The 14451-nt window shown below is 44.0% G+C and overlaps 1 protein-coding gene across 1 annotated transcript in view; it reads left to right on the plus strand.

Moving 5' to 3' along the window:
* The window catches only part of LOC307227896 (protein diaphanous homolog 3-like), a gene marked incomplete at its 5' end in the record, with an annotated part of 362969 nt that overhangs the window by 277165 nt on the left and 71353 nt on the right, over window positions 1-14451 (plus strand). Inside the window, 2 exons of the mRNA XM_079997337.1 lie at window positions 5301-5396; window positions 6127-6189. Of these exons, the coding sequence (XP_079853463.1) occupies window positions 5301-5396; window positions 6127-6189 (159 nt within the window). The remainder of the gene's footprint in view (window positions 1-5300; window positions 5397-6126; window positions 6190-14451) is intronic.

Below are 14451 nucleotides of genomic sequence, written 5' to 3' on the forward strand. Positions count from 1 at the left end.
AGGGAATAGAATGCGAGTTGTCGCGCATCCTTCATCTCTGATTGTCACTTGACATTTGGGAGACGCTCTCATTCTAACCCCCATCTGCAGCTTACTGGCAGCCATTCTTTTACTCAGGCGGTGGGGGAGGAGTGAGGACAAGACACAACTTTAATCAGAGCAATGTCTTCCTTTTTCCCGGTAAATCAGCGGCATTATGCTGCAGTCACACTGTGACTGAGGGTCCAACTTGTTGTTATATTGGCACCAATTAAGCTGTTGAGTGTTGCCACTATTTACGACGAAGGGATGGGATGTGTGTGTGGGTCTACTTCCAGTTTAGATTCACTCCTCTTGTGTCCGAGATATCCGTGCTCTCTCTCTCTCTCTCTCTTCCTTTCTTCCTCTAGCACAAATTGCTGAAAAAGTAAATTCTGGCTACGGTAGAAAGGTGTCAAAACACACAGTGCATCGCAGCTTATATATACCTATACATACACCGAGTGTATATATAGTGGTGGTTTTTATGTTATGGCTGGTCTGTGTGACCCATGGAGGCATGGACTCCACAAAACCTCTGAAGGTGTGCTGTGGTATCTGCCACCAAGACGTTAGCGGCAGATATTTTTAGTCCTGTAAGTTGCGAGGTGGAGCCCCCATTGATCGGGCTTGGTGTTCCAGCACATCCCACAGATGTGTTTATATTATAGATATATATACTTTTGTACAACACAGGAGGTTATTTTGGAAGGATCTTCCTTCTCATTTACTACCACCCTTGAGCTGCAGCTCAAAAGTTGACTGGGAATTATGGCGTACATCCGGGGTTCTTCATTTGCAGCCAACGGACTCTGCTTTGCCACGCTCTCACTCCGCTCCTCCACGGCCGATGTATCAAATCTCCCCGCTCGCGCTTCAAGCTCTCTCTCTTCATGTGTCTCCATTCTCCGGGTTTCACATCAGATATGCAGAGGTTCACGTCAGTCACACGGAGGCTCAGGTCAGATGCATGGCTTTTGGGCCATCCTCCCGCCTGACTCGACATCCAGCAGTTGTGTTGGCTCTCCAGGCTGTACCCGTCGGTGTCCAGTCGCCAGTTGCAGAAACACCAGCTACTGCCAGGGGGGCAGTGACTCAGGAGGTAGAGCAGGCCATCTAGTGATTGGAAGAGGAGTCCCTCTTATCCAAGTCTCAGGTCATCATTTCCTTGGTCAAGTCAAGTCCTTTGTTGAGGCAAGTCATTTTCCAAGTCAACTTTTTTTCCAGTGACAGTATCAAGTAAAGATACTGCAGTCTTACCTGCAGTATACGCTCTTGAAAAAACAAGGTATTAGTACCTGTCTAATAATGATATTAATGTCTAATATCTCTAACCCAATCATAAAGTATGACAATGAATTGAATTTATATTTTAATTATTGATATCCAGTAAAATAAATGTAATCAAACAAAAAACAAATAACTTTATGAAAACTTGTTTATTTTTTTAATTTCTTCGCAATCAAAATTTTGCTTGTTTGACTAATTTAAAAATGTTTAAATATCTTTCATTTGAACTTTTTATGCAGGATTCTTTAAATGTATCTTTCATTTGAACGTTTTATGAAGAATTGTTACAGAACGTATGTAAAGGAGTGGCACTGCCCGCCCTGAAATATGATTGCCCCCCCCCCCCCCCGGTGCCCCACAACGCCATTGGCCTGAGCCGAGGTTCCGATCGCTGCGGACCACCTCAAATAAAAAGTCAGAACCACTCAGACCCCCACTGACCGGTTCTTGGTCCCCCCCCTGCGCCATTTAAAAAAAATCCTGGAATCGCCCCTGTCAATCAGGACAATGCCATTCCCAGTGTGCGCTCGCATACCATGCAACCGCACACTGACACTTGTCATGCGAACAACACTGAACATTTTAATGTTTTATATTTAATAAAAACTTTAAGCTGAAAATATGAAATAAACACAAACAAGTCATTCGAGTCATCATGTCTCATTACATTACATTACATTTAGTCATTTAGAAGACGCTTTTATCCAAAGCGACTTACAATTATTGAAACACCGACGGACGCAGCCATCAGGAGCAATTAGGGGGTAAGTGTCTTGCTCAAGGACACTACAGCATGCTAGCAGGAGGAGCCTGGGATCGAACCAGCAACCTTTGGATTACTAGACGACCAGCTCTACCTCCTGAGCTACCATTCCCTACCATCTCCTGAGCTACCGTCTCAAGTCAAGTCACGAGTCTTTAGTGTCTGTCTTATCGGTGTATGAATAAGTTGTATGTTGCTTTGGACAGGAGCGTCAGCTAAATGAAAAAATGTCATGTACAAAGCAGGGCTTCCTCTACAAAATATGACAAAATGCACTGGAAATGCAGGAAGACGTAGGAAATATTATCAATTATCAATTGTCAATTATCAACAGTTTCAGAACATATCAGCTTTGGTGATGGTGAATTCACAATAATGAGCATGGGAAGAAGGGCCTGCCAAAGGTATGCGACGTCTGGAAAATAAGAAGCTTTTGTCTTCTGTAAATCAATAAACAAAAGGAATGATGTTGTTTTTCCTGTTTATATACTTTAGCCAGGATAATAGTGAAGGAGCTACATATTATCTAAGGTTTGATCGGTCTTGTGTCGAAAGCAGCTGCACTATGATTTATGTACATGTTTGTTTTATTACACAGATTATAGAATTGATGTGTGTCCCACAGATTTTTTTCCCACTGGGACTCAGTTTCATAGTGTTCAGTTACATAGTGAATAGGCCTGTATAACAATAACAGCCCTCTTTCACATATTAAACCTATTTAATCTGCATTTTCCACAATACCAAAACCATGCCAATATATTACACTCTGATAAATAGTTTGGAAGTCTGAGTACAGGCAGCGTGGGATTTAGAGTGTTGGCGCCATGCATGCCTTTAGCTGTATCAAGCTGGTGGATGAACGGATCAGCATTCACGGGGGATGTAACGATTCAGGCATAAGAATTGGAAACCGGTTTTAACATTAGGTTGCGACTACATCGATACACGACCCACTGGGCCGATGTACATGTACCATGAACCGGTCGATGGCCTGATTCTAAGGTTGCGCATTGGTTGACTGAAGCGTAGCTGCTAATTCTACTTTAGTATAAACTAAGCTGCTGTGGAAGACTCAATGATGTAACTTTACAAGTCATGTTACTTTCAGGTGAGGCTTGGCACACTTCAGTACAGACCATTAGCATTAAAAAATACAAAGCTCAACAGTCCGGAAAAAAGGAGAATAAAAATAATAATAAAATAGGATAAAAAACATATACAATTAAAAAATCATATATCTATCTTTAATAATATATATATATATATATATATATATATATATATATATATATATATATATATATATATATATATATAATTTGTATCTATACACATTGCCAACAATACAAAAACAAAATATTGTCAAATATTCAAGATATACCTTCATAGAATTGGCTTATATTAATTTATAATGAAATATGAATGTCTACATTAAACAAATGTTAAGAACTGTATCAGATTGCATGAAATCGCACCGAATTGTTTCGTATTAAAATGTATCGTCCCTGAATCATATCGTAGCCCATGTATTTAGATACGTATCGGATCGTCAATTAAGGGTGCGACGCACACCCCTAGCATCCACCCCACAGGCCTTCCATCTGCATCCGTCTCCAAATCGCGCTCTAATTTAGCAGACATTTTAAGTGTTTGGTGATTCATCTTGTTTGTGGGAGCAAATTATTCTGTTGTGCATCTTAGCCAGAGGCAATATATGTAAATGTATATCTAAAATATTACTCCGTAGTTATATAAGTGAAAGCAACGGCGACAAAAACTTACCAACTTCAGTTGAACCTCAGTGGCCACTCTTCACAATCTCTGGAAATGCTCAAAGCGCCACAAAGTTCCTTGTCCTGATATGTGAGGCCCACATATGGTTATGGTATCTCGTCCATAATGGTAATTTGGAAATGCCTTTATATTCCTAAAAGCTATTTGCTTTTTTATCCTCTTCTAGGAAGTCAGTCCGCTGCCAGTCCTTGAAGCTTCAAAAGGCAACCAAGGATGTTAAATTCCAGCCATTTGTCTTTGCGCTCTTGTTTTTCCAAATATGAAGGGCTCAAAGCTGCAGTGATGACACATCATGAATTAACACTGATGGATAAGTCACAGCTTTTGAATGAGACCACGAGCGGCGGTTAAAGACCCTTCATTCGAAAATAGAGAAATTGCTGTGCCATAGCAGTGATCTCGATCTGGCTTTTCATGAACTTAAAACTTGTTTTTTTTTGGCATATTGAAAAGAATTTAAAGGAAGTATTTTCTTCTTTCTTTTCAATGCTGGGTGGGGATCGTTTTATAGGCAAGCTCGGAACGGCGGCGCTCTAAGGACGTGCAGGTGTGGCAAACATGGCCCAAGCTTTGACTCGACAGTTTGTTCAGTGTGTGTCCCTGAACATTTTCACGTCCCTGCCATCCATTCTCTCCTTGGGGGCTGTTTTTGCTGCAAATCACCCGCCTGTCAGCCCGTCCATCATTCTTGCGCCACCGGTGTCAGGGCCATGTTCCCCGGTATAAGTGGTGGCCGCCATGATTCAAAAGTCCTCGCAGCCACGTATTTGTATTTATTCATTGCCAAAGATTTGACATTACAGTCCATCCTCATCCTATTTAGACAAAAAAGAAATGCAGCGAGAGACCTGAGTTTGGGTCCACGGCATTAAAGCAATGAATATAGAGAGACCTTCTGACCGGAGTCTTAAGCACTGAATTCCTCGTCCACCCTAGCCCCCCGAATGTCACCGTATTTCAACCCAGCCTTTTAAAAATATTATTGTCATTATTTTTTATTTATTTTCTTCAGTGTCCAAATGTTAACAGCTTAGCCTCTCATTAATAACTTCCTTCCTGTCGGTTCCCCGGTCCACCGCGGCACCCCGGACAGACAGCGGACACTTGTGCTTCTGTCGGCATAGAGGGAGTGGAGCGCGTGATATATGAGGCCTGTTAGACGCTTGGCTGCCTTTCAAATTGCCTGCCGGTTATGCGGCGGCCCCGCTGTTGCCTTTGCCCGCTGCCGTTCGCAATTGCCACGATACCTCTAAGGGATTGATCGTTATTCCTGCTCATTTCTGATTATTTGTTTCTTTATTTTTTCTCTTTCCTCTGCCCTTGTCTTCTCCCTCCTACATCCCCCACACACCCCCCCTCCTCCTCCTCCTCCTCCTCCTCCCCCACCACTGGCCCTCTCCTTCTTTTCTTTTTTGCTTTTGCTACCTTCTAGAAAACGACGAGACCGGAGTAATGGATAGTTTGCTGGATGCCCTGCAATCAGGAGCTGCTTTCAGGGACCGCAGGAAGAGAGCGCCGAGGCCCCGAGGTCAGTCCCATCTACATACACACATCTGACACACACACACACACACACACACACACACACACACACACACACACACACACACACAGATAGATAGATAGATAGATCTATAAGTATATACAGTTTATATGTGTGTATATATATATAGATATATATATATATATATATATATATATATATATATATATATATATAGATATACGTAGAAAAGTTCAGTGTGTGTGTGTCTATGTATATCATCTATATATACTGTATGTGTATATGTGTGTTATAATACATATTAATACATTATAAATATATATTATATATGTATGTATCATATAAGTATTATGTACACATATTTAAGCTTCTCTGACAATTTCATACACACACAGCTCAGTATATGCTCAATATCTTACGCACCTAAACACACAAACTAAATATTCACCCACACTATGATACACACACACACACACCCACCCATGCTGTATACACACACCCTCACACACACTTATACCCAACACTATACAATATGCTCAACCCATAGATACAAACTGATACACCCATTAACTCAAAACCCACATATACTGTAGCTATACAAATACATCATTAAACAGCACATATGCACCCATGTATGTATTTTAATGGCACACACCTCACACACCGAAGTGATGAGGCTGATGGAATCCTTCTCATGATCATCAAAATACACGTGTGTGTGTATTTATGTGTGTGTCCGCTGGTTTCCCTTCAGACAATCAGCCCAAGGTCATCAGCCCCGGCTCCTTCCGGCAGGTACTCAGGCCTGTTCAACGCGGTAAACAAAAAATCCATATACAAATAAATAGGAAAAATCAAAACGGCAAAATAACACGCCATCTTCCAAGCTTGCTGAACCCTGTCGCCAGAAGTCACGTCAGCGCTACCGCCTGCTTAAGCATTTACTATATATATATATATATATATATATATATATATATATATATATATATATATATATTTTTTTTTTTATGCATTTATTTATTTTTCCGCATGCTGTTCAAATGGCCTTTAACCGTTTGTGTGCACTGCTTTTTTTTGTAATGTTTGTTCACTGACCTTTCTGAGAGGCACTTTGCCTTTATCAAACCTTGTGAGCGTGTGTGTGAGAGAGATTCAAAATTCTGATGAACTGTGTGTGCATTTGTGTCATTTTACATGGCCCATTTCTATGGCTCTGGGTTTTTCATAGAAGATTTATGTGGTTATATGTGTGTGTGCCTATGAGAAGTCCTTGGAACTCCCTGTAAAGCAGGGCTCTTCAAGTTCAATAGCCAGTGGGCCACACACAACACTTTGTCGATGAATGTCTACAAATAACTGTAGCTACAGTAATATTAATCGATATATTTCTACATGAAATTAACAAGTCAAACGCATCCCTATTCTTTCACTTTAGATGTATCATTACATTGTATAAATTCCAGTCCATAAAAAAAAATTGGAAGATTATGGTTACAAGGCTTGATACAGCAGTGCAAAAAGTTTCATCTTTAAAACCAAGGAAGCGATGAGGTGTTTTACTGACAGGTCCATATCCACAAATGTAGAAAAAATATGAATATAGTAAAACAGTATCCCACACACTAACAGTAAGTAGGCATGTTTATAATGTCCTCAACAACATTTCAAGGCATACATCAGGTGCTTTTAAAACAGGTCCATATCCATAAAATAAAATGCTAAATGCAAGATGAAGGGGCCTGTTCATGATACTATGAGAAACAGTGGTTTGCTTAGTGAATGTGAGTTTCTCTGTGGCCCGCCAGCCCAGCATGCAACACGCGCTTGACTGAGTGAATCAGCTGCGGAGCGGGTCATGCCTGCGGGTCCTGTTGAAGCCTGCAATCTGCAGCGAGCGATCTGATTCTGCATTCAGTTGGAACACGGAAAAGTGTAACTCAGGTGTGAGCGAACTGATGCTGCGTGCAAGGGGAACTCGGAAAGCCAACTCGGGCGCGGGCAACCAAAAGAAAATTCAAAAGGGTCGTATCCGGCCTGCTAGTTGAATAGTCCTGCTGTAAAGGGACACTAAATGCACTAAATTGTAGGCTTCGATAACCCGCACTTTTGGTTGGAAAGTGACATTTATATTTCAAATTTGATGAGGGAGCTTAATTGAGTGAGATATTTCGACGGGTACAAGAACCGAAATGGTGACATATTCAAGAAGGTGTCCGAGAGGATTGTAGACGGAAGTATTTCCCGGACGGTAGAGCTAGTACTTTCTGTCAATAACCCGACTATGTCCCTCGGCGTGTAAACTAGTTTTTTTTCTTGGTTTTTTTTTCATAAATCGTTTTATTCCAAACGAATGTGAACACCTTGATCGCATTATTACCTTAACCCAAATATTGAGCTCAATCGGGGTGTTGATAACAAATTCCACTCCCACCTCATGAACCCTCATTGTCTGTAATTAGGTTCCCTGCTGAGGCTGTGTCTGGGTGGGCGGGGTGGGGGGCGCGCATGAATAAAATCGCTCACGCTCAATCCACTCGGATCACCGATGGCGGTGATAAAGGGGCCCCCGCGCTGTTGTCCTGTTACAACTTATCTGAAATTAGATTGAAGAGCGGAGCGGCAGGGTGGGAGGACAGAGAGTCGGATAGAGAAGATGGATGGAGAGGTGTCCGCAAAGCACCAGCCAGAGGCGGAGAAATGGTGTGGGAAGGAGAGAGGCAGCAAAAAAGTGTGGAAGAGAGGAGGGAGCGATGGTAAAAGTCTGGTCTGACGGAGGGGAAAAGAGATTGTGTGTGTGTGCGTGTGTGCATGTGTGTGTGGAGTAATGTGCTAGCATGTGTGTGTGTGTGTGTGTGTGTGTGTGTGTGTGTGTGTGTGTGTGTGTGTGTGTGTGTGTGTGTGTGTGTGTGTGTGTGTGTGTGAGGGAAAGAGGCAATGAGAGTCAGAAGTTTTTCTTTTTCTTTTTTTTAAAGCCAGGGTTTTTTTTGTACTTAAGAGCAATTGTTATTGACCGAGTGTGTATGTGCTTGTGTGTATGTGTGTGTGTGTGTGTGTGTGTGTGCGTGTGTGTGTGTGGAGTAATGTGCTAGCATGTGTGATCCATCATACGCCTGCGCAAACAGTCTGCCGCCCACCTGCCAGCCACGCTACCCATGCCCTCAGCAAGAAGAAATGAAGGGCACAAGCGCACGTTATAATCAAGGTTTCTAATAAGTGGGTGACAGTTAAAATAGGCCAGAAATCCTCCAATTTTGGAGATCGGCGTTTTTCCCTTTTTCTGTGTGACTGCTTCTCTGTTTACGGCCGTGTACTGTCGAAAGCTTGCGGCGTTCGGGAAGCCACTTGGAAACCGCAGCCTCCCCGAGCGATGCGCTACACGTCTTAAAGAAGCTACCGTGCAGCAGTGACACCCCCTTTTGATCACAGTAGCAAGCTGCTGAGAAACAAAGCATGGCTTAGCTAACTGTTCATGCTCTCCACACAGTGTCCTGCAACAATGATCCCAGTAAAGAAGATCTAAGAGGCTGTTTTCTTTTAAGATGTAAACTGTTCTGCCTTAACTGAGATTTGGGCAAAGCCAACTGTTTGTCATCATGAGATCAGTGAAATCTTTACAGGAATTTTCAAAATGGCTATAGTTACTGTATGCAACTAAAATGATCGTAGCGAGCTTCTCTCCAACCCTCTTAAGCCAGCTAGTTAGAATGTATTCCTTACCAGTGCTGTCACATTAGACATGTTTCGTTGTCATGTTCCGGTAGTCCGCCCTAATATGGCTTATTCGTCATGGTACCCCCAAAAATAATGCTCGATTCATTTTCATATTTATGCCATTGGAAGACAGCTTTCCATTGTCTGAGGTCCTGCCTTTGACCAAGACCAAGAAGTTGGAAAATAAATTCAACTGTTGGGTTATGTGAGATAAATGTCAAGAAGAGAGTGCAGGCAGGGTGGAGTGGGTGGAGAAGAGTGTCAGGAGTTATTTGCAACAGAAGGGCACCAGCAAGAGTGAAAGGGAAGGGTGTATGGTCGGGAGGCGCTGGCACTGACAAAAAGACGGGAGGCAGAGCTGGAGGTGGCAGAGTTGAGGACGCTATGAATTTTGTGGGGAGTGACGAGGATGGACAGGATTAGGAACGTGTACATTAGAGGAACGGTTCAGGTTAGGCAGTTCGCAGACGAAGTGAGAGAGAGACACGAGTGAGATGTGGACATCTACGGAGGAGAGATGCCCGGTATATTTGGAGAGGGATGCTGAAGGTGGAGCTGCCAGTGGAAAAGAGGAAGGCAAAAGAGGAGGTTTCTGGATGTGGTGAGGGAGGACATGCAGGCAGTTGGAGCGACAGAAGAAGATGCAGAGGACAGGAAGAGACGGCAACGGAAGATCCGCTGTGGCGACCCCTAATGGGAGCAGCCGAAGAAGATGATGCTTGTGTTTTTTGGGGTACCGTAGCTAACGTCATGTAACCCGTCATTCCAAGTGCATAGCTTTTAATCAACCTTAGCTTTAACAGCACGACGGCCCCATGTCCCTGCGGTGGCAACACACACACACACACACACACACACACACACACACACACACACACACACACACACGTTGTGAGGTAGGGGGGCCTTACGTAGCCAAGCAGCCTGCCAAGTGCATCAGCCAAGGCCCTCTTGACTAATAAAGCCCCAGGCTTTAGCCTGTCAACGAAGGCCTCGCCCTTGCTCGCCAACCTCCCAAAGCAAACACGGCTAATTACTTTCCTCTGCGCGGCACTCAGCATCTCAGCACCTCCCTCGCAGTGCCGATTCATCTTTTCCACTTCTCCCTCTCTCTCTGCCATCTGCCCCTTAAATAACACTCCACCTCATCTCCCGGCCTTCCCAAAACCCATGGCAGAGGACCTGCCCAAACATAATTACATGTTATTGGTACATCCTGCACCTCATTTTCTGCTCTTTACAGTACTTCCCCCTGTCTCTTTCTCTCTCTTGTCCTTTGCCTTTCACTCTTTATTCCAGAAATCCAGGCCCTAATCGCCCCCTGAGTTAAAGGGCTCCGTTAAGAGTCGAACCCCCAGGATGCACTCTGTTTTGTCGGGAAGCGATGACGTTTAGTCAACAACAGCTGCGGCACAAAAACAGCTGCTTTCACCAGTGCCCCCCTTTCTCTTTTTTTTTTCTTGACGCTTTAAATACCCTTTAATAATTGATCTCAGGGGTTTTGCCTCCCTCCAGCGGAACAGCAAAGAGAATTTTAATGGAAACATCTGCGCGGGGAGAGAACTGTAATGAGCTCCGTATTGGGGTTGGGTGGGGGGGGTTTCAATGGTCAATCTGTACATGTGCAGTAGGAATAAACATTAGCGCCAAGGGAGACTCCGGAGCATCAGTGCCCGCCGTCGAGAGCCCTATCAGGCTGTCAGACAGATTGAGCTCCGCTTGTTGCTGTAGACTTGGGCTGTTGCACGGAGGCTCCCAAAACTTTTTATCGACCCTGTTACGTCTTCTTCCTGCTGTGGTAGTCATCAAGAAAAACCTCACTGGGAAATGTCGATAATAGCTTCCCGCCATTATAAATACATTTGACTCATCGAACGACTGCTAGTTGGTGGCTTTTACAAAACCTGCGCTGATTGCGGGTCAATGGGGGGGGATCTTGGCAGAAAATACAAATTCAATATCTCTATGGTCTTGTGATTGTCCAAACAGGAGTCCTGCTTGTGATTGAAATGAACATGGCTTAAAGAGCCATTATGGCTTAAAGAGTTGTGTATTTGTGAGTTTAATGACCTTGCTTGAGACCTGTCAGCTTGCAAGCAGGTTGGGCACGTTCTGCCCCATCCAGTGGTTTCTCTCACCCCCACCTCAGCACATACCGAGGTGTCCCACCAAACCAGCCCGTCGCTGCACGGGCATCCGGAGAGTTTCTCCCTCTCACCTCATTCCCTTCATCTCCCATTCCTTTCCTCAGCACTCTGAGCCAGGGTTACCGGCAGGACGCTTCTCCCATTCTCCTCCCTTCCTATCCGCCTCTCGATCGCCAGCCCATCCGCCAACCCCGATCCTCACCCCGGCTCAGCTCACTTTCAACGTGAGCCAGCAGTTAAGGTGTTTAACTGCTCCTTCAGTCCCCACATACACACACACTGGGGGAGGGGGGTGAAGGTAAGCAGGCTTTGTGGTGGCTGTGGCCAGGGTTAGGATAAGGCTCTGGGCCCCTGGGTCTCTGCAACACTCCAGATTGGATTTGGCACCACAGAATGATGGATCGATGGTGGTTAGCCACACAGGTGTAAGAGACTTATTGAATCTATAAAGCTGCCGTCGCATTTTAGCCGAGCCCCTCAGGAAACATCTCTCCAGGCACAGTCTGGTCATATGAGCCCTTTTATGTGGCCGTTTTCTTCCAGTTTTTATTTTTCCTTTGTGTTGTTTTTTGTTTGACGCCCATTCTAAGAGCCTATTGGCATGCGTATAAGGAGGTGTGACACCCCATGCCATATGTAATAAATGGGTTTGTGTCATTTATGTTCCTGTGGTCCCATATACATATATATATATACAAAATATATGGACAGCTGCGAAGGGGCCCAAGCAAGACGTGTGTGTGTGTGTGTGTGTGTGTGTGTGTGTGTGTGTGTGTGTGTGTGTGTGTGTGTGTGTGTGTGTGTGTGTGTGTGTGTGTGTGTGTGTGTGTGTGTGTGTGTGTGTGTGTGTGTGTGTTTTTCAGATGTGTCACTGCGTGATCTATTTTCACGGAGAAACTGTCAGACACGGTAACAACAGACTCTACGGAGGAGTAAATGTCTCCGTCCTCTCGAGCGATTACCTCAGAGGTCTTTAGTGACACCCGACCTAACAATTATCATGTATGATATGGCTCTGAACTGGAGCTTGAAATTGACATAAAGGTCACCGCCAAAAAGTCAGCGGGGCCCTGCGCTAAATTGAAAACTGGAAGAGATTATGTCTTTACTCCTTCTTTTATTTCCGCTCGAAAGCACGAGGCTTCCCCGCCACATCCAAAAAGGTCTTCCACCCAAGCCTGTCGCATGTCTGTATGCAAGTAGCTCCAACATGGCTCGGTATAGGTGGGACCGGTTGCAGGAGGTGACTAATAGGGTTCATTTGAAACTCAACCCACGTTGTCTTTTGAGGTTGTGCTCACTGCAAAAACAAAAAAATAGTGAGATAAAGCAACGAGAGATTGTAATTAAATTGAAAGCCAGAGAAAAGTCGAATTTAAAAAAAACAAAAAAAAACAAAACACAATGGATGTGCGCTCCATGCTGTTCCTGGGTGCTGTGTCCTCATAAGTTTTTGTTCTGAGTTACGTAGTAATTTTATTGTATTTTTTAAGAGAGAGGCAGGGGAAGTATGGGATTTGCCAGTGTTTTTTTCTTTGGCTTCATTTTACCCTGTGGTTCACTTAAAATGTGACTTTTTGTGACAGTCTACGTTGGTTACACTGACCTAGTCTCTACTCTCTTGTCTCTACGAACAGTACAGCACCGCTTCCTTATAAAATATATCATCATTAGATATCAGGACAACTATGAAAAGGAAGAAAGTGTTTTAATAAAGCAAGGTGCCAATATGGAGGTAGGTAACGTGTGGTTTCGCAGGTGGGATTTAAGCTAAATAAGGATTAAAATAACCCAATTTAAATTAATCCAGAATTTAAAAATGCCTTTGTGAGACGTTGCTTAGTTTGAGGTTAGGATTAGGAAGCACTAGTCAGCTCCTTCTGTCTGGTCTTGGTGCAAGTCATAGTCCAGATAATCCATTTTCTCTATTGTCAAGGTCGGTCTGGAGGCCCACATCATTTATCCAAAAATAAACCTGCCTCTGGCCAGGTTTAATTTAAGCCTTCACTTAGACCTAGATTAGCTCGAATCTTCCTTCTGGAAATCAGATTTGTTTTTAAACCAAGACTAGGGCAAGTCTGGGTCTATTTTAAACCATGACTGAAAAAGGCAGTTTCCGTTAGTCCAGATTAAAAAGTGTGATTTAGTGTAAGGTCGATTTCTCACCTATTAGTCTGTTTGCCTAGTTTGAATCCGTGAAATTTGTACTTTTGGTTTGTTTTCTATTTGGTCCGATTCGGTTTCACACTGCCTGGGTCCAGCTCACCTTCGCCCACTGAGCTATGGAGATATGGCTTTATGAGAGCGTTTTCAGGACCCCCTGACGCAGAGATACAAGCAGAGGCTGAAAACATACCAGTTTGTGGTAGAGAGTGGAAGATGTAAAAAGCTGGGACACGTCATGACAGAGGCTCTCTCTCTCTGTGTGTGTGTGTGTGTGTGTGTGTGTGTGTGTGTGTGTGTGTGTGTGTGTGTGTGTGTGTGTGTGTGTGTGTGTGTGTGTGTGTGTGTGTGTGTGTGTGTGTGTGTGTGTGTGTGTGTGTGTGTGTGTAAGTGATCTACCTATTGCTCATCGATTGCTCTCACGAACAACAGGCATACTAGACCCAAGACAGGTGTGGCAGCTTAAACCACACCACCCCCACACCACAGTGGGTAATGTAGCAGCCCTGCTCACACATGGCAAGAGGAGGGGTGGGAAGGAAGTCGGCCTGTTACGGAGGGTTCGCTATGAGAGCCAATACTATTGCTATTATTTTAATAAATGCAAGCCCAAAGAGTACTGCCTCACGGTGTCCTTGTGGAAGGAAATCACTACTTGTTGGGAGTTCCCATTGCAAGCAAGCGCCATGTGGGACAGAGCAGGGATGGAAATGTAAACAAATGTGGGTGGGTATGTAAACAAATGCCTGCCTACAACCAATAATACATAACGTGTGTTTGGTTCACTTCCTGCGATCGGGAAAAATCAAGGTCAAATTGTGTTCGCACTGGAGTCGAACCGCACTATGGTTCCCTTGGAAAGCGGCCGAGACCACCTCTAACATGCAGTCTCGGACCAGTTGCTTTTCCGTCCGCCCCCAAGTTTAATATCTGCATTCACAGGTGCCCAAACGAACCACACGAAGGGAGTAAACAAACGCACACACAGACTCACTCACTCAGGGTTAGATTCAAATGGCATATATGAATGCGCCCTTCGATTAGGCCAAACCTGT

Source organism: Zeus faber (assembly GCF_960531495.2).
Source record: "Zeus faber genome assembly, chromosome: 3".
Taxonomy (NCBI): Eukaryota; Metazoa; Chordata; class Actinopteri; order Zeiformes; family Zeidae; genus Zeus; species Zeus faber.